This window comes from Pongo pygmaeus, chromosome 6 (genome assembly GCF_028885625.2).
Source record: "Pongo pygmaeus isolate AG05252 chromosome 6, NHGRI_mPonPyg2-v2.0_pri, whole genome shotgun sequence".
NCBI lineage: Eukaryota > Metazoa > Chordata > Mammalia > Primates > Hominidae > Pongo > Pongo pygmaeus.
In genome coordinates, this window is record NC_072379.2 from 51,647,725 (window position 1) to 51,668,465 (window position 20,741).

General features: G+C 37.5%; 1 protein-coding gene across 5 annotated transcripts in view; it reads right to left on the reverse strand.

Annotated features, from left to right (window-relative positions):
- The window catches only part of NPSR1 (neuropeptide S receptor 1), a 233,563-nt gene that overhangs the window by 60,254 nt on the left and 152,568 nt on the right, over positions 1-20,741 (reverse strand). For 3 of the 5 annotated variants that reach the window (XM_054496684.1, XM_054496682.1, XM_054496683.1), the window contains exon 4: positions 7,229-7,322. The exons of the other annotated variants lie outside the window; for them this stretch is intronic. In XM_054496684.1, coding sequence (XP_054352659.1) covers positions 7,229-7,322 — 94 coding nt within the window. The remainder of the gene's footprint in view (positions 1-7,228; positions 7,323-20,741) is intronic. 5 annotated transcript variants of the gene reach the window in all.

Below are 20,741 nucleotides of genomic sequence, written 5' to 3' on the forward strand. Positions count from 1 at the left end.
AAATATACAATCATGTCATCTACAAATAGGGACAATTTGACTTCTTCTTTTCCTAATTGAATACCCTTTATTGCTTTCTCTTGCCTGATTGCCCTGGCCAGAACTTCCAACACTATGTTGAATAGGAGTGGTGAGAGAGGGCGTCCTTGTCATGTGCCGGTTTTCAAAGGGAATGCTTGCAGTTTTTGCCCATTCAGTATGATATTGGCTGTGAGTTTGTCATAAATAGCTCTTACTATTTTGAGATATGTTCCATCAATACCTAGTTTATTGATAGTTTTTAGCATGAAGGGCTGTTGGATTTTGTCAAAGACCTTTTCTGTATCTATTGAGATAATCATGTGATTTTTGTCATTGGTTCTGTTTATGTGATGGATTACATTTATCGATTTGCATATGTTGAACCAGCCTTCCATCCTGGGGATGAAGCTGACTTGATCATGGTGGATAAGCTTTTTGATGTGCTGCTGGATTCAGTTTGCCAGTACTTTATTGAGGATTTTCGCATTGATGTTCATCAAGGATATTGGTCTAAAATTCTCTTTCTTTGTTGTGTCTCTGCCAGGCTTTGGTATCAGGATGATGCTGGCCTTATAAAATGAGTTAGGGAGGATTCCCTCTTTTTCTATTGATTGGAATAGTTTCAGAAGGAATGATACCAACTCCTCTTTGTACCTTTGGTGGAATTCAGTTGTGAATTGGTCTGGTCCTGGACTTTTTTTGGTTGGTAGGCTATTAATTATTGCCTCAATTTCAGAGCCTGTTAATGATCTATTCAGAGATTCAACTTCTTCCTGGTTTAGTCTTGGGAGGGTGTATGTGTCCAGGAATTTATTCATTTCTTCTAGATTTTCTAGTTTATTGGCATAGAGGTGTTTATAGTATTCTCTGATGGTAGTTTGTATTTCTGCGGGATTGGTAGTGATATCCACGTTATTATTTTTTATTGCATCTATTTGATTCTTCTCTCTTTTCTTCTTTATTAGTCTTGCTAGCAGTCTATCAGTTTTGTTGACCTTTTCAAAAAACCAGCTCCTGGATTCATTGATTTTTTGAAGGGTTTTTGTGTCTCTATCTCCTTCAGTTCTGCTCTGATCTTAGTTATTTCTTGCCTTCTGCTAGCTTTTGAATTTGTTTGCTCTTGCTTCTCTAGTTCTTTTAATTGTGATATTAGGGTGTCAATTTTAGATCTCTCTTGCTTTCTCTTGTGGGCATTTAGTGCTATAAATTTCCCTCTACACACTACTTTAAATGTGTCCCAGAGATTCTGGTACATTGAGTCTTTGTTCTTATTGGTTTCAAAGAACATCTTTATTTCTGCCTTCATTTCACTGTGTACCCAGTAGTCATTCAGGAGCAGGTTGTTCAATTTCCATGTAGTTGAGCGGTTTTGAGTGAGTTTCTTAATCCTGAGGTCTAATTTGATAGCACTGTGGTCTGAGAGACAGTTTGTTGTGATTGCTGTTCTTTTACACTTGCTGAGGAGTGCTTTACTTCCAATTATGTAGCCAATTTTGGAATAGGTGTGGTGTGGTGCTGAAAAGAATGTATATTCTGTTGATTTGGGGTGGAGAGTTCTGTAGATGTCTATTAAGTCTGCTTGGTGCTGAGCTGAGTTCAAGTCCTGAATATCCTTGTTAACCTTCTGTATCATTGATCGGTCTAATATTGACAGTGGGGTGTTAAAGTCTCCTTTTATTATTGTGTTGGAGTCTCAGTCTCTCTGTAGGTCTCTAAGGACTTGCTTTATGAATCTGGGTGCTCCTGTATTGGGTGCATATATATTTAGGATAGTTAGCTCTTCTTGTTGAATTGATCCCTTTACCATTATGTAATGGCCTTCTTTGACTCTTTTGATCTTTGTTGGTTTAAAGTCTGTTTTATCAGAGACTAGGATTGCAACCCTTGCTTTTTTTTGCTTTCCATTTTCTTGGTAGATCCTCCTCCATCCCTTTATTTTGAGCCTATGTGTATCTCTGCACATGAGATGAGTCTCCTGAATATAGCACACTGACGGGTCTTGACTCTTTATCCAATTTGCCAGTCTGTGTCTTTTAATTGGAGCATTTAGCCCATTTACATTTAAGGTTAATATTGTTATATGTGAATTTGATCCTATCATTATGATGTTAGCTGGTTATTTTGCTCGTTAGTTGATGCAGTTTCTTCCTAGCATTGATGGTCTTTACAATTTGGCATGTTTTTGCAGTGGCTGGTACTGGTTGTTCCTTTCCATATTTAGTGCTGCCTTCAGGAGCTCTTGTAAGGCAGGCCTGGTGGTGACAAAATCTCTCAGCATTTGTTTTTCTATAAAGAATTTTATTTCTCCTTCACTTGTGAAACTTAGTTTGGCTGGATATGGAATTCTGGATTGAAAACTCTTCTCTTTTTTTTTATTTTTATTTTATTATTATTATACTTTAAGTTATCTAGAAAACCCCATTGTCTCAGGCCAAAATCTCCTTAAGCTGATAAGCAACTTCAGCAAAGTGTCAGGATACAAAAGCAATATACAAAAATCACAAGCATTCTTATACACCAATAACAGACAAATAGAGAGCCAAATCATGAGTGAACTCCCATTCACAATTGCTTCAAAGAGAATAAAATACCTAGGAATCCAACTTACAAGGGATGTGAAGGACCTCTTCAAGGAGAACTACAAACCACTGCTCAATTTAATAAAAGAGGATACAAACAAAAGGAAGAACATTCCATGCTCATGGGTAGGAAGAATCAATATCATGAAAATGGCTATACTGCCCAAGGTAATTTATAGATTCAATGCCATCCCCATCAAGCTACCAATGACTTTCTTCACAGAATTGGAAAAAACTACTTTAAAGTTCATATGGAACCAAAAAAGAGCCCACATTGCTAAGTCAATACTAAGCCAAAAGAACAAAGCTGGAGGCATCACGCTACCTGACTTCAAACTATACTACAAGGCTACAGTAACCAAAACAGCATGGTACTTGTACCAAAACAGATATAGATCAATGGAACACAACAGAGCCCTCAGAAATAATGCCGCATATCTACAACTATCTGATCTTTGACAAACCTGAGAAAAACAGGCAATGGGGAAAGGATTCCCTATTTAATAAATGGTGCTGGGAAAACTGGCTAGCCATATGTAGAAAGCTGAAACTGGATCCCTTCCTTACACCTTATACAAAAATTAATTCAAGATGGATTAAAGACTTAAACGTTAGACCTAAAACCATAAAAACCCTAGAAGAAAACCTAGGCATTACCATTCAGGACATAGGCATGGGCAAGGACTTCATGTCTAAAACACCAAAAATTCTTCTATTTAAGAATGTTGAATATTGGCCCCCACTCTCTTCTGGCTTGTAGGGTTTCTGCCAAGAGATCTGCTGTTAGTCTGATGGGCTTCCGTTTATGGGTAACCTGACCTTTCTCTCTGGCTGCCCTTAATATTTTTTCCTTCATTTTAACCTTGGTGAATTTGACAATTACATGTCTTGGGGTTGCTATTCTCGAGGAGTATCTTTGTGGTTTTCTCTGTATTTCCTGAATTTGAATGTTGGCCTGCCTTGCTATGTTGGGGAAGTTCCGGATAATATCATGAAGAGTGTTTTCCAACGTGGTTCTGTTCACCCGATCACTTTCAGGTACACCAATCAAATGTAGATTTGGTCTTTTCACATAGTACCATATTTCTTGGAGGCTTTGTTTGTTTCTTTTTACTCTTTTTTCTCTAACCATGTCTTCTTGCTTTATTTCATTAATTTGATCTTCGATCACTGACATCCTTTCTTCCACTTGATTGAATCGGCTATTGAAGCTTGTGCATGCCTCACGAAGTTCTCGTGCCATGGTTTTCAGCTCCTTCAGGTCATTTAAGGTCTTCTCTACACTGTTTATTCTAGTTAGCCATTTGTCTAACCTTTTTTCAAGGTTTTTAGCTTTCTTGCAATGGGTTTGAACATGCTCCTTTAGCTCGGAGTAGTTTGTTATTACCGACCTTCTGAAGCCTACTTCTGTCAACTCGTCAAAGTCATTCTCTGTCCAGCTTTGTTCCATTGCTGGCGGGGAGTTGCAATCCTTTGGAGGAGAAGAGGCGCTCTGATTTTTAGAATTTTCAGCTTTTCTGATCTGGTTTCTCCCCATCTTTGTGGTTTTATCTACCTTTGGTCTTTGATATTGGTGACCTACAGATGGAGTTTTGGTGTAGATGTCCTTTTTGTTGATGTTGGTGCTATTCCTTTCTGTTTGTTGGTTTCCCTTGTAACAGTCAGGTCCCTCAGCTACGCGTCTGTTGGAGTTTGCTGGAGATCCACTCCAGACCCTGTTTGCCTGGGTATCACTAGCAGAGGCTGTGAACAGCAAATATTGCAGAACAGCAAACATTGCTGCCTGATCCTTCCTCTGGAAGCTTTGTCCCAGAGGGGCACCCACCTATATGAGGTGTCTGTTGGCCCCTACTGGGAGATGTCTCCCAGTTAGTGTACACAGGTGTCAGGGACCCACTTGAGGAGGCAGTCTGTCCATTCTCGGAGCTCAAACGCCATGCTGGAAGAACCACTGTGCTCTTCAGAGCTGTCAAACAGGGACGTTTAAGTTTGCAGAAGCTGTCTGCTGCCTTTTGTTCAGCTATGTCCTGCCCACAGAGGTGGAGCCTATAGAGGCAGTAGGCCTTGCTGAGCTGCAGTGGGCTCCACCCAGTTTGAGGTTCTGGGCCACTTTGTTTACCTACTCATGCCTCAGCAATGGTGGACACCCCTCCCCTAGCCAGGCTGCTGCCTCGCAGTTCAATTTCAGACTGCTGTACTAGCAGTGAGCAAGGCTCCAGACCTGCTGAGCCAGGCATGGGAGAGAATCTCCTTGTCTTCTGGTTGCTAAATCCTTGGGAAAAGCATAGTATTTGGCGGGTGTGTCCCAGGTACAGTCTGTCCCAGCTTCCCTTGGCTAGGAAAGGGACATCCCCCAACCCCTTGTGCTTCCCAGGTGAGGCGATGCCCTGCCCTGCTTCGGCTCACCCTCCGTGGGCTGCACCCACTGTCCAACCAGTCCCAATGAGATGAACCAGGCACCTCAGTTGGAAATGCAGAAATCACCCGTCTTCTGCATCGATCATGCTGGGAGCTGCAGACCGGAGCTGTTCCTATTTGGCCATCTTGGAACAGATCCCTAGCAAATTCTTAAGTATACAATTTAGTATTGTTACTCATATGTCTTATGCTGTACAGTAGGCATAACAAGCATGATCAAAATAAATTAATTTTAATTGCACGCAACACATTGATATGTTCTTCATGTAAAAATTACTGCCTTGCATATAAGTTCCTGTGGTGGTCACACCACTGGTCTAATCCCATAACTAGAAGTGAGGTCAAATGTCAAGTTCTGTGTGTTTTTGCAAATAATTTTTTATTTTTCCTAGAGTTTTCTTTTGTGTGTTTTCTCTTTCTGCTCCTCTCTATCTTTCTGTACACAGTATCTAGCATTGTTTTGAGTTTTTGACCTTAATGTTATCATTCGCTTGGATTTTTGTGCATATTGTTTTTGTCACTCAGCATACAATATGGATATGTTCATGTTGATGCGTATTACTGCCCATGGCTCTACCACTTCCACATGGAGAGGCAGGCTATATGGCATTTGAGGGCGCTGGAGCTAGACCCAGACTGTATGGCTTCAAATCCTGTTCCTGCACTTACTAGCTGTGACCTTGGGCAAATTACTTTCACTCTTGGAACAACAGTTGCCTTACCTGTAAAATGCAGATAATAATAGAGTCCACCTCACAGAGATATTATGAATATTAAAATATTTAATATGTATAAATCAGTTAGAATCATGAATGACACCTAGTATGCAATCAATAAACATAAGGTACTGAAACTTCTTCCATAGACTAGTTAACCATTCCTCCACTGTGACACACCAAGGTTAGCAATGAATTCCTGCTATTGTAGGCAATGCCACAATATACATCATGTATGTATACATGCACACATGTGGGTGTTTCTCCAGAGCAGATACCAAGAAGTCATATCAAAAGGCTGCACATTTTATATTTCAATAAGATGTGTTTACTTATACCGCTGTCAATAGTAAATGAAATTACCCTATTTCACTCCACTTCTTGTAGATCCTTGATGATGTTAATTATATTTATCCTAAAATTCTGCTACTTCTATTAAATTTGCTTCCCTAGATCCAAATTGTGTGGAACGAGATTTTAAAGGTATTATCTGTTTTCTACAGTTTGGATTTTGTCACTTTTTAAATAACATTTGATTGCACTCATTTTTGTGGTCAAGATTTTTTGTTAGGTTCTTTATCAGTTTTTGAAGTTATCTGGAGGAAGGGAGAACAGGTTGCTAAACACTGGCTTTGTATTTGCTTTCAGGGTGTACGGAGGAGAGTGGTCTCTGATTGTGGGCGGAGCAGTAGGCACCTAGTCTTGTGAATATGTACTCACCCTTCCTCTAGGGCATTACTGCTCCCCAGGGCCCCCTCTGTCTCTTCAAATCCAGGGAAACTTGCCGTGATTAATCCTCTGTGTTGTACTTCAGAAATCACCTTGTCAGTTGCCTCGGGTCCTCTCCTGCACTCCACGTTTATGCAGCCTGTTCAGGAAGTGCTCTTAAGGTCTCCCATCCCACTTCAGCATCTCCTAGGGGTTTTGTGGGCTGTGTGGTCTCAGCCTTCCCTCTGACCCATCTGCTTCCTTTTCTTAGGGATCCCTAACCATTTCTGGATCAAGGAGAGTTTCCCTTTTTTTTTTTCCCCAATACAATGATCAATTAAAAACATCTTTCCAATTATTTCTATGGTTTTGGATAAGGAGGATAAGGTGTTTGTTTCTGGAAAATGAGAAGTTAGTGTGGGAGAGTTCATATCTTTGGACAGGTATGCATGTCAACACTGCTCTAGAGGAAAAAGATGGAAGCATCATCATCAAGGTGAATGGTCACAAAGTGGGTCAGCCACCCACCTTCCTTAGTGGCTCTGGGCTGTCCATGGGAACCATCAGCATTTTTCCAGGCATCTAAGTTTTCTTTTGCACATCTTTTTAGACAATCAGACCCATGAAATGAGGAAAGAGGTGGAAGAGGAGAATGAAGAGAGGAGAAGAAAGAGAAGGAAAGAGGAGGAAGATCACTATTATTAAGAGTAAAATATTAGTGAAAATGATCCTACCCTCACTCAAGGACAGTTCTTTATGAAAGAGCACCTGGTAAAGCCAGCTCACCTCCTTGAAGGAACTTCATGGGATAGACGATGGCATGGTATCTGTCTATGCTGAGGGACACCAGGACGTAGGTAGAGGCATAGAGCAGCACAACCTAAAGACAGAAATGAGAGGAAGCTTATGACTTCAGAGAGGTGAGGGAATGCACATAATGGAAAGAATAGCACCTTGTGTTATTTAGAAATCTGAGAGGTGAACCAAAGAAGGGGTGAGTGTTGGGTTAGGAAGGGAAATAACTCTCTTACATGGACAAGAGAAAGGGAAATACTGGGTGGAAGAGGGCAGTTTCCCAGCAAAGACCCCACCCTCAAGCCTGGAAACCAGTGGTCCTAAATGAGAACAGGTATTCCTGTTTTCGTGCCCAAAAAGTTGCCTTTTGGCCAGCCACATGCCCCTATCCTGTACCCATATAAACCCCAAATCCCAGGCTCCAGGAGGAGATGAGCAGACGAATGGCAGAACAGCATGGCAGAGAAGGAGAGAAGAGAAGGAGGGTCTGAACACCAAGAGGAGTTCAGCTGGGGACAATCAGAGAGGAGAATGGCCCTGGACAGCCAAACTCCAGGGGAAGATCATCTTCCCATTCCATCCCCCTTCCAGTTCCCCATCCATCCCGCTGAGAAACACCTCCACCACTCAATAAAACCCCTGCATTCATCCTTCAAGTCTGTGTGTGACCTGACTCTTCCTGGACTATGGACAAGGATGTGGGTACCAAGAGGGTACTGAGCTGGTTACCACTTAAGCCATCTGCAGATGGCAGAGTTAAAATAGCACTATAACACTGGGACTTCAAAAGCCACAGGCACTCACCCCAGACACTACTGTGGGGCCAGAGTTCAATGCGCTTGCCCTGGCTCCTGCACCTACCCTTCTGCATGCTCCCCCCTCCTATAAGGAGTTTGAGCTTGATGCAGCTGAACAGAGAGCCATACCCCTGTCCCATATCCTGTGATGGATGGACCAGGGAACTCTCCCTTTTCATCTCCACACCAGGAAGCAGAGTTTGGTTCCTGGTGCTAGAATTTATACTGCTGGCCATGATGAGTGAGAATGCTTCCAGTTCTTGCTCACTTATTCCCTTGGCCTCTTGGAAACTCCATATTTCAGGATCAGTCCTTGACATTTGCATGGTACATTTGTTTGTAATTGACTTTTAAAGCTAAACTAATTTTCTCTGCCACAGTTGACATTCCAGAATAATTAGAAACAAAAGTTCATTTGCTTTTTATCAGTGGGAGTCAAGAGATGATAGAAGGGTTCCGGTTTTAGGATCATTTATCATCATCAGCTCTGACACCATCAGAGAGCTCCCCTTTTTCATCCACTTCATTAGGCTCAGGATCTGGGTCTCCTCTCCCCTTCCCACTGTCTCTTTTATTAACTTTACCCACACCTTTTAATTATCTGTGTACAATCTTTTTTTGCATAATTAGCAGAAAAGGAAATTGGGATTTAAGAAGTTAATTTCTCTTATGTGAAGAGCATATTTAGAATGTGATTAAATGAAACATATTTGAAAGGATGATCAAGGTGGACATTTTTCAGGTAACTTGGAGCCTCATTTCTACCAAGAGTCTGGCTTGGCTGTATCTCCACTTTGTAACATTAGGATCAAATCCAGAGGGAGTAGAAGAGTAACTTGTAGATTGAAGTCTAATGGAGAGCATTTACTTCACTTTCTTCTTGGCAGTTACCTTTGTTCTGGATTCGTGCCTTTTTGTTCTTTCTCTGGCTCAGACAAATAACAGTCAAGCACATTGTGGTTCTTTATTATTTGTTATTTCCACAAATGCATCTCAGCACTAATGTTGTGAAAGCCACCATAGGGAGGAGGTTCTGAGGAATGATTAGAAATCGAAGGCTCATAAGAAAGAATGAGATAATGTGCTTTGCAGGGACGTGGATGGACATGGATGGAGGGCGTTATCTTCAGCAAACTAATGCAGGAACGGAAAACAAAATACTGTATATTCTCACTTATAAGTGGAAGCTAACTGATGAGAACACACAGATACACAGAGGGGAACAAAACACACTGGGGCCTATAGGAGGGTGTAGGGTGGGAGGAGGGAGAGGATCAGGAAAAATAACTAATGAATATGAAGCTTAATACTTGGGTGATGAAATAATCTGTACAACAAAGCCCCATGACACAAGTTTACCTGTATAACAAACCTGCACATGTACCCCTCAACTTAAAATAAAAGTTAGAAAAAAGGTTAAAAAAAGAAATTGAAGGCTCCCCTGAAAACTATAAGAAAAAATTATCTCTTGGGAAAAGGTGATAAATAGAGAAAGAGAAAAATGGAAGACTATGTTTAAGAAAAAAAAAAAAATCGATCATCTACTTGGACAAAACTGGGGTTTCTACCTGTGATCCATGAATTTAGAATTATTAAGACTGGCAACAAACAGAGGAGGAGGTGGCATCAGAGAAGGATGAAAAAGAAAGCACACAATGGCAGAACCCTGTGGGGTGGAACATCATGGTGAGGTTATAAGGATCTTGGGGCTCTGTGGCTCTCTTGAGGGAGGTGACAAGCACAGTTCAGAATCTGGAGCAGGAGGAAGAGCCACAAACAAGAGTGTCCAGAAGAGCAGTCAATGTTGATAAAAGGATGCTGACTTTGAGATACAATCAAAAGAGTATTTAATTTCAGAGATTAACCATCTTCAGGCATTTAAGGCAGGGTAAAAAAAAATTAAAGGTTACCTAAAAGAAATGCATCTTAAATTATCATACATCTTTCCCACAAAAAGTAATGCCAGAAAACAGTATAACAACATGTTCAGAGTTTTGAAAAAAAATTATGATCCAAGAACTTTGTAAATATGATTTCTGTGCCAAGGCACAGAACAATTTTCTCAGATATATAAGAAGGAAGAAAATATAACATTTTATATTCTTCCTGGCATACTTCAGCTAATTGAGAATTGAATTAAAATTAAGAATTCAAGAAGAGGGAAGAGCATAGAATAATAACAACTATGGTAAGCAATGAAGTTAGAAACACATGAAATGCTTACAAAATAATTATAAATATGACTATGGAACATTTCAGGAAAAACTTAAGGGAGTTGAGTGAAGGGACAGAGTACAAAGAAAGACATCATGTTCAATTTTGTTATGTATTTTGGGTATCTCTTTTGTTTTTTAACCTTGATAGAGATATATTAAAGCTAAAAGTTAAAGATAAGCTATGATAGAGTAAAATAAAAATGGAGAAATTTTAATTAGTTTCCTATGGTGGCGGGAACAAATTACTACAAACTCGATGGCTTGAAAAAACATAAATTTATCCTCGCACAGCTCTGGAGACCAGAAGTCCAAAATCAGTTCTACTGGGCAAAAATAAAAGTTTGGCAAGCCCATGATTCCTCCAGAGACTCTAGGGGACAATCCGCCCCTTGCCTCTTCCGGCTTCGGGTGACTGCCAGCAGTCCTTGGCGTGTGACCATATCGGCCCAAGCTCTGCCTTTTCCTCTTCTGTGTGTCACACTCCCTTCTACCACCCTCTTATGATTACATGTGGGAATCACTGGAATAAACCAGAATAATCTCCCAGTTTTAAGATCTTTAATTTGATTACATTTGTGAAGTTCCCTTTTCTTGTATAAGGTAACATCACAGGTTCCAGGGATTAAGATATGGATTTTGTGGTGGTGGTGCCGGGGGGCTTTTTTCAAGCCTACCACAATTGATAATCAAATAAAAAGAAAAAACAAGTAAATAGCAAAAAACAAACAAAAAACCCTTAATATAGAAAGACTAAAATGAGGTAACTGAAATTACACCAAACCAAAACACTATTTGTCACAATACATGTGAATGACTTACGGTCTTTCATTAAGAAAATAACTTATTTTAAAACTTCCCTAAAATCTAATTCTATGCTGTTTAAAAGAGAAAAATTTTAAACCACATCACTTAGATATCTAAGTGTGGAAATAGAGGGATGGCCAAAGGTATATCAAGCAAGTAAAAATTAAAGAAGGCATTCATTACAACACTGCTATTAGACAAATTAAATTCAAAGCAAACAGCATTTCATGTGATAAAGGATTATTTATATTGATAAAAGATACAACGCATGATGGCAATAGAATATTCACAAAGTTCTATGTAACAAGTAACATAACACGAAATATATAATGAAACCGTTCAAAGTTTTACAGAAGAATAAACAAAAATATACAGATAGAAAAAAATAGACTTCATAACATAAGAATAATACACATTGCTATAAAATATCTAGACATTTCAAAAATTGGCGATATACTAAACTACCAAGAAAAAAAACCCTCTCAATAGCTCTAAAAAGTAGGACTTACGCAAATCACATATTTAAAACAATGAGCAATGAAGCAGAAATTAGTAACATGTTTTTTAAAAAAATACCACTTGGAAATTTAAACACCCTCATAATTAACTCGAGTCAAGAAGGAAATCAAAGTACAATTATAGTCAATTCATAAATGTCAACAATGAAAACTCTACACATCAACAACATATGGGATACCATTCGGAGAACAGATGGCAGCTCGAGGACATATGTCTGAATTCTCACTACCCCACCCCTTAATTCTGACAGAAATGACCTAGGAAATATAAAACTAAAGAAAATCTTGCACAGAGAAGTGAGACTTAAATGCTGGAAACAGAGAAATTTTACTTAGCAAAATGCCAGATTGTATTCATATAAAGGAGGATCCCTGGACTGACTTTAAGAAAATAGACTTTATTTTTCAGAACAATTTTATATTTACAAAAAATTGCAAACAACACAGAGGGGTTCCCTATGACTCCCTCCCATCTATATACTTTTCCTTGTCATTAACAGCTTGTAGTTCATTTGTTAAAATTGATGAACCAATATGGATATATTATCATTAACTGAAGTCCATTGTTTATATTAAGGTTCACTCTGTGTTGGACAGTTCTATGGGTTTTGACAATTGCATAATGTTATGTATCCACCATTATAATATCAGAAGAGTTTCACTGTCCTAAAAATCCACTGCTTTTATCTATTCATCTCTTTCCTCCTCCAAATCTCTGGCAACACTGGTTTCTTGCTCTTCTACAGTTTTGCCTTTTTGAGAATGTAATATAGTTGAATCATTTAGTATGTAGCTTTTTCAGACTGGCTTCTTTCACTTAGCAATGGGCATTTAAGATTCCTCCATGTCTTTTCATGGCTGGATAGCACATTTTGTTATATCACTGTATAATATCCCATTTAATGGATGTACCACAGCTTATCCATTCAGCTTTTGAGGAACATCTTAATTCCAGTTTTTGGTGATTATGAATAAAGCTACTATAAACATTCTTCTGTGGATATAAGTTGTCAACTCAACTGAGTAAATACATAGCCTTACAATTGCTGGGCTGTATGGTAAGACCATGCTTAGTTTTGTAAGAAACTGCTAAATTATCTTCCAAAGTGACTGTACCATTTTGAATTCCTGGCAGCAATGAATGAAAGTTCCTGTTAATATTCATCCTCATCAGCCATTGGTATTTTCAGTTTTTTTGAATTTTAGTGATTATCTAATAGATGTGTAGTGTTGTCTCATTGTTGTTTTAATTTGCAATTCCCTAATGGCATATGATTTTGAGCTTCTTTCTATCTGTTTACTTGCCATCTTCTTGGTGAAGTGTTTATTCAGATCTTTTGCCCATTTTTGAAATCAGTTGTTTGTTTTCTTATTGTTGAGTTTTAAGAGTCCTTTGTACACATTTGGATACAAATCCTTTATGAAATATATATTCTGCAGATATTTTCTCCCTTTCTGAGGGCTGTCTTTTCATTATCTTAAACAGTGCCCTTTGTGAAGTTTTAAATTTTCATAATGTCCAACATTTCAATCATTTTTCATGGATTATGCTCCTGGTGTTGTATCTAAAAACTCATAGACAAACCCTAGGTCCCTTAAATCTTCTCCTATGTTATCTTCTAGTCGTTTTATATAATAGTATTGAGCATTATATCTATGATCTAAACTGAGTTGGTTTTTGTGAGAGGCATAAGGTCTACATTAAGTTTTTTTTTTTTTTTTTTGCATGTGGATGTTCAACCACTCTTTCAACTAAGACAGCCATTCTTGAAAAGGCTATCTCTCAATGCCTTTGCTCCTTTGTCAAAGACTAGTTGACTATCTTTTTGTATGTCTGTTTCTGGGTTCTCTGTTCTGTTTCATTGATCTACTTGTTGATTCTTTTACCAACACCATGCTGTCTTGATTATGAAGCTTTATAGTAAGTCTTAAAATCAGGTAGTGTTGGTTGTTCAAACTTGCTCTTTTTCTTTAATATTACATTGGTTATTCTGTGTCTTTTGCCTTTCCATATGATTTTAGAGTTTGTCTATATTGATAAAATATCTTGTTGGGATTTTGATTGGAATTGTATTGAATTTATAGATCACGTTGGGCAGAATAGACATCTTAATGATATTAAGTCTTCCTATTCATGAACATGGAACATCTCTTCATTTATTTAGATATTGGCTTTTTTCCATCAGTTTTATAGTCTTCTTCAATAGATCTTGTATATATTTTGTTAGATTTACACCTAAGTTTCGTTTTTTGGTGTTCATATAAATGGTATTGTGTTTTTAATTTCAATCTGAACTTGGTAATTGCTGGAAAAAACAACTGACTTTTGTATGTTAACCTTCTATTCTGCAATGTTGCCATTTTTGCCTACTAGGTCTGGAAGTTTCTTTTTTGTTTGTTTTTATTTTTCTTGTCTATTCTTTCAGATTTTGACATAGACAATTACAAATTTATTAACAAAGACATTTTTATTTCATCTTTTCCAATGCATAAACTTTTTATTTACTTTTCTTGTCCTGTTAAATTATCTAAGACATCTACTTCAGTGTTGAATGGGAGTGGTGAGAGAGGACATCTTTACCTCGTTCCCAGTCTTAGGACAAAAGCACCTAATTTCTTGCCATTAAATATGAGGTTAACTGTATGGTTTTTTTAGATGCTGTTAATCAAGTTGAGGCAGTTTCTCTCTATTTCCAGTTTGCTGAGTTTTTATTATAAATGGATGTTGAATTTTGTTAAATGCTTTTCCTGTGTCCATTGGTGGAAAAATCACATAATTTTCCTTCTTTATCTTTTTTGTGTGATAGATTATATTAATTGATTTTTAAATATTTAACCAGATTTTCATGCCTGGAATATATCTCACTTGGCCACGGACTATAATTCTTTCTATACATGATTATACCTTTAAATGAAAATTTAAGTTGCTAATATTTATTGAGAATTTTTGCATTTATGTTCATAAGGGATATTGTTCTGTAGTTTTCCTTTCTTTTAATGTCATTGGTTTTAGAATTAGGGCAATTCTGGCCTCATGGAACAATGGTTCCCTTTTTGTCTGTTTTCTAGAGAAGACTGCAGATAATTGTTATCATTTTTTTCTTAAATGATTGACAGAATTCACTAATGAACCCATCTGGGCCTGGTGTTTTCTTTTGTGGAAGATTATTAATTATTAATTCAGTTCCTTTAGGAGGTATAGGCCTATTCGAATTATCTATTTCACTTTATGTGAGTTTTGGCAGATTGAGCTTTTCAAGGAATAGGTTCATTTCATCTAAGCTATCAAACTTGTGGGCATAGAGTTGTTTATAGTATTTATTTATCATTCTTTTAATGTCCACAGAATCAGTAGTGATGACCCCTCTTTCATTTCTGATATTAGTAACTTGCGGCTTCCCTCTTCTTTTCTTGATTAGCCTGGCTAGAAATTTATCAATTTTATTATCTTTTTCAAGAAACAGCTTTTGGTTTCATTGATTTTCAGTACTGAATTCCTGTTTTAAATTTAATTATTAATTTTTTCTGATTTTAATTAAATTTTTAATTGAAAAACAAAATAGTATACGTTTATGCTGTATAACATGATGTGTTTATGTATACATGTGGAATGGCTAAGTTAAGCTAATTAACGTATTCATTACCTCACATACTTATTCTGCAGAGAAAATTTAAAATCTACTTCAATTTAATAATTTATGCTCCAATTTTTATCATTTCTTTTATTCTGCTTTCTTTAGGCTTACATTTCTTTTCTTTCTCTAGTTTCCTAAGATTAGATTATTAATATCACATATTTTTTCTTTTCTAATATATCCATTCAGTGTTATAAATTTCCCTCAAAGAACTGCTTTTACTGCATCCTACAAACTATGATGTTATATTTTCATTTATTTCAAAATATTTCTTGAGATATCTTCTTCAATTCATATACTACTTAGAAGTGTGTTGTTCAATCTCCAGTTTGAAAATTTTCAGCTATCCTTCTGTTACTGATTTTTAGTTCTATTCTGTGTGTTCTGAGAGCATACTTTGTGTAATTTCTATTTTTTTACATTGTTAAAATGTGTTTTATGGTCCATATGCAGTTTCTCTTGATGAAAATCCCATATAAGTTTGATAAGAAGATATATTCTGCTATTACTGGATGAAGTATTCTATAAATGCCAATTAGATCCATTTAATTAACAGTTCAGTTCACTTTAACTGATAGCTGTTTAGTTAAACTGTATTTCTCTTTGCATTCAACCCCCCGCCCCTTTTTTTTAGACAGAGTCTCACTCTGTCACCCAGGCTGGAGTGTAGTGGTACGACCTTGGATCACTGCAAACTTCACCTTCCGGGTTCAAGCGATTCTCCTGCCTCAGCCTCCCAAGTAGTTGGGATTACAGGTGCATGACACCACATCTGGTCTATTTTTGTATTTTTAGTAGACACAGGGTTTCACCATGTTGGTCAGGCTGGCCACGAACTCCTGACCTCAAGTGATCCACCTGCCTCGGCCTCCCAAAATTCTGGGATTACAGGCATGGGCCACTGTGCCTGGGCTGCATCTCTTTCAATATTGTCATTAAGTTCACTTATCCTAAGTATGATTACCAATGCATTATTGCTATTTTTGTGTCAAGCAGCTATCTGTAGGTCAATTAAGAGTAAGAAAAGTAGCTTTCATTTTGCCTTCATTTATTCCTTCTCAATTGCTCTTCCTTTCTTTATATTGATTTGTGCTTATTATTTTATCATTTTCCCCTTTATCTGAAGAATTTCTTTTAGCATTTTTGTAAGAAAAGTTTAATTTTGAGAAATTTCCTGTTTTTGTATGTCTGAGAAAGTCTTTATTCTTCTTCACTTTTGAAGAATAATTTCACTTGATAGAGAATTTTAGGTTGAGGGGATTTTTATTCTTTTCCCACTTTAAATATTTTATTATACTATCTTCTTACTTGGCTGATTTCTGATAAGTCAGAGGAAATTCTTATTATTGTTTATTTATCAGTAAGCTTCTCCCTCAACTTCTATCAGGATTTTATCTTTGTCTTTGGTTTTCTGCAGTTTGAATATGATATGCCTAGAGGTACATTTTTTCTAACATTTATTTTGCTTTGGTGTTCTCTGAGCTTCCTGGATCTGTGGATTGCTGTTTGCCATTAATTTAGAAAATTTTTCATCTTTTATTGCTTCAAATACTTCTTCTGCTCTTTTCTTTTTTTGGTATTTCTGTTATGTGTGTGTGCTACACTTTGTGTAATTGTCCCACAGTTCTTGGGAATTCTATTACATTTTTAAAAGTAGATTTTATTATTAGAGCAGTTTTAGATTAATAATTGAGCAGAAGGTACAGATTTCCCATAAACCCCCTTTCCCCCATACACAGAGCCTCACTCACCATCATGCTTCCACGCAAGAGTGGTATATTTGTTACAGTGGATGAACCTACATTGACACATCATTATCACCCAAAGTTCATAGTTTACATTAGGATTCACTCTTGGTGTTATACATCGTATTTTGACAAAAGTATAGACATGTGTCCACTGTTATAGTATAGTACAGAGTAGTTCTACTGCCCCTTGTTCCCCCTCTGTGCTCTGCCTCCCTCTCCCCAATCCCTGGCAACCACTAATGTTTTCACTTTCTCCAGAGTTTTGCCTTTTCCAGAATGTCATACAGTTGGAATCTACAGTATGTAGCTTCTCAGACTGTCACTTTTGCTTACTAATATGCATAAGGTTCTTCCATGTCTTTGCATGAGACACGTAACCTTTAAATAAGCTTGACAACTCATTTCTTTTTAGCACTGAATAATATTTCATTGTATGGATGTACCACAGCTTATTTCTCCATTTACCTACCAAAGGACATCTTGGTTGCTTCCAAGTTTGGAAAATAGGAATAAACATGATATAAACATTTGTATGCAGGTTTTTGTGGGAATATATGTCTTCAACTTATTTGGGTAAATACCCAGGAGCACAATTGCTGGAATGCATGGTAAGAATATAATTTTGGAATAAACCACTAAACTGTTGCTGAAGTGGCTGTGCTATTTTGTATTCCCACTAGCAATGAGTGAAAGTTCCTGTTACTTCACATTCTCAATAGCATTTTGTGTTGTTAATGTTTTAGATTTTGATTATTCTAATAAATATGCATTGCTATATCATTGTTGTTTTAATTTGCAATTCCCTAACAACAAAGATGTTCATAAGTATATAAGCATCTTTTCATTTACTTATTTGCCTTCTATATAATTTTTTGGTGAGGTATCTGTTCTTTTTTTTTAAATTAATTAATTAATTAATTTATTATTATACTTTAGGTTTTAGGGTACATGTGCGCAATGTGCAGGTTAGTTACATATGTATACATGTGCCATGCTGGTGCGCTGCACCCACTCACTCGTCATCTAGCATTAGTTATATCTCCCATTGCTATCCCTCCCCCCTCCCCCCACCCCACAACAGTCCCCAGAGTGTGATGTTCCCCTTCCTGTGTCCATGTGTTCTCATTGTTCGATTCTCACCTATGAGTGAGAATATTTGGTGTTTGGTTTTTTGTTCTTGCGATAGTTTACTGAGAATGATGATTTCCAATTTCATCCATGTCCCTACAAAGGACATGAACTCATCATTTTTTATGGCTGCATAGTATTCCATGGTGTATATGTGCCACATTTTCTTAATCCAGTCTATCATTGTTGGACATTTGGGTTGGTTCCAAGTCTTTGCTATTGTGAATAATGCCGCAATAAACATACGTGTGCATGTGTCTTTATAGCAGCATGATTTATAGTCCTTTGGGTATATACCCAGTAATGGGATGGCTGGGTCAAATGAAATTTCTAGTTCTAGATCTCTGAGGAATCACCACACTGACTTCCACAAGGGTTGAACTAGTTTACAGTCCCACCAACAGTGTAAAAGTGTTCCTATTTCTCCACATCCTCTCCAGCACCTGTTGTTTCCTGACTTTTTAATGATTGCCATTCTAACTGGTGTGAGATGGTATCTCATTGTGGTTTTGATTTGCATTTCTCTGATGGCCAGTGATGGTGAGCATTTTTTCATGTGTTTTTTGGCTGCATAAATGTCTTATTTTGAGAAGTGTCTGTCCATGTCCTTTGCCCACTTTTTGATGGGGTTGTTTGTTTTTTTCTTGTAAATTTGTTTGAGTTCATTGTAGATTCTGGATATTAGCCCTTTGTCAGATGAGTAGGTTGCGAAAATTTTCTCCCATTTTGTAGGTTGCCTGTTCACTCTGATGGTAGTTTCTTTTGCTGTGCAGAAGCTCTTTAGTTTAATTAGATCCCATTTGTCAATTTTGGCTTTTGTTGCCATTGCTTTTGGTGTTTTAGACATGAAGTCCTTGCCCATGCCTATGTCCTGAATGGTATTGCCTAGGTTTTCTTCTAGGGTTTTTATGGTTTTAGGTCTAACGTTTAAGTCTTTAATCCACCTTGAATTGATTTTTGTATAAGGTGTAAGGAAGGGATCCAGTTTCAGCTTTCTCCATATGGCTAGCCAGTTTTCCCAGCACCATTTATTAAATAGGGAATCCTTTTCCCATTGCTTGTTTTTCTCAGGTTTGTCAAAGATCAGATAGTTGTAGATATGCGGCGTTATTTCTGAGGGCTCTGTTGTGTTCCATTGATCTATATCTCTGTTTTGGTACCAGTACCATGCTGTTTTGGTTACTGTAGCCTTGTAGTATAGTTTGAAGTCAGGTAGTGTGATGCCTCCAGCTTTGTTCTTTTGGCTTAGGATTGACTTGGCGATGTGGGCTCTTTTTTGGTTCCATATGAACTTTAAAGTAGTTTTTTCCAATTCTGTGAAGAAAGTCATTGGTAGCTTGATGGGGATGGCATTGAATCTGTAAATTACCTTGGGCAGTATGGCCATTTTCACGATATTGATTCTTCCTACCCATGAGCATGGAACTCTCTTCCATTTGTTTGTATCCTCTTTTATTTCCTTGAGCAGTGGTTTGTAGTTCTCCTTGAAGAGGTCCTTCACATCCCTTGTAAGTTGGATTCCTAGGTATTTTATTCTCTTTGTAGCAATTGTGAATGGGAATTCACTCATGATTTGGCTCTCTGTTTGTCTGTTGTTGGTGTATAAGAATGCTTGTAATTTTTGCGCATTGATTTTGTATCCTGAGACTTTGCTGAAGTTGCCTATCAGCTTAAGGAGATTTTGGGGTGAGACAATGGGGTTTTCTAGATAAACAATCATGTCATCTGCAAACAGGGACAATTTGACTTCCTCTTTTCCTAATTGAATACCCTTTATTTCATTCTCCTGCCTAATTGCCCTGGCCAAAACTTCCAACACTATGTTGAATAGGAGTGGTGAGAGAGGGCATCCTTGTCTTGTGCCAGTTTTCAAAGGGAATGCTTCCAGTTTTTGCCCATTCAGTATGATATTGGCTGTGGGTTTGTCATAGATAGCTCTTATTATTTTGAGATACATCCCATCAATACCTAATTTATTGAGAGTTTTTAGCATGAAGGTTGTTGAATTTTGTCAAAGGCCTTTTCTGCATCTATTGAGATAATCATGTGGTTTTTGTCTTTGGTTCTGTTTATATGCTGGATTACATTTATTGACTTGCGTATATTGAACCAGCCTTGCATCCCAGGGATGAAGCCCACTTGATCATGATGGATAAGCTTTTTGATGTGCTGCTGGATTCGGTCTGCCAGTATTTTATTGAGGATTTTTACCTCAATGTTCATCAAGGAGATTGGTCTAAAATTCTCTTTTTTGGTTGTGTCTCTGCCTGGCTTTGGTATCAGGATGATGCTGACCTCATAAAATGAGTTAGGGAGGATTCCCTCTTTTTCTATTGATTGGAATAGTTTCAGAAGGAATGGTACCAGTTCCTCCTTGTACCTCTGGTAGAATTTGGCTGTGAATCCATCTGGTCCTGGACTCTTTTTGGTTGGTAAGCTATTGATTATTGCCACAATTTCAGCTCCTGTTATTGGTCTATTCATAGATTCAACTTCTTCCTGGTTTAGTCTTGGGAGAGTGTATGTGTCGAGGAATTTATCCATTTCTTCTAGATTTTCTAGTTTATTTGCGTAGAGGTGTTTGTAGTATTCTCTGATGGTAGTTTGTATTTCTATGGGATCGGTGGTGATATCCCCTTTATCATTTTTTATTGCATC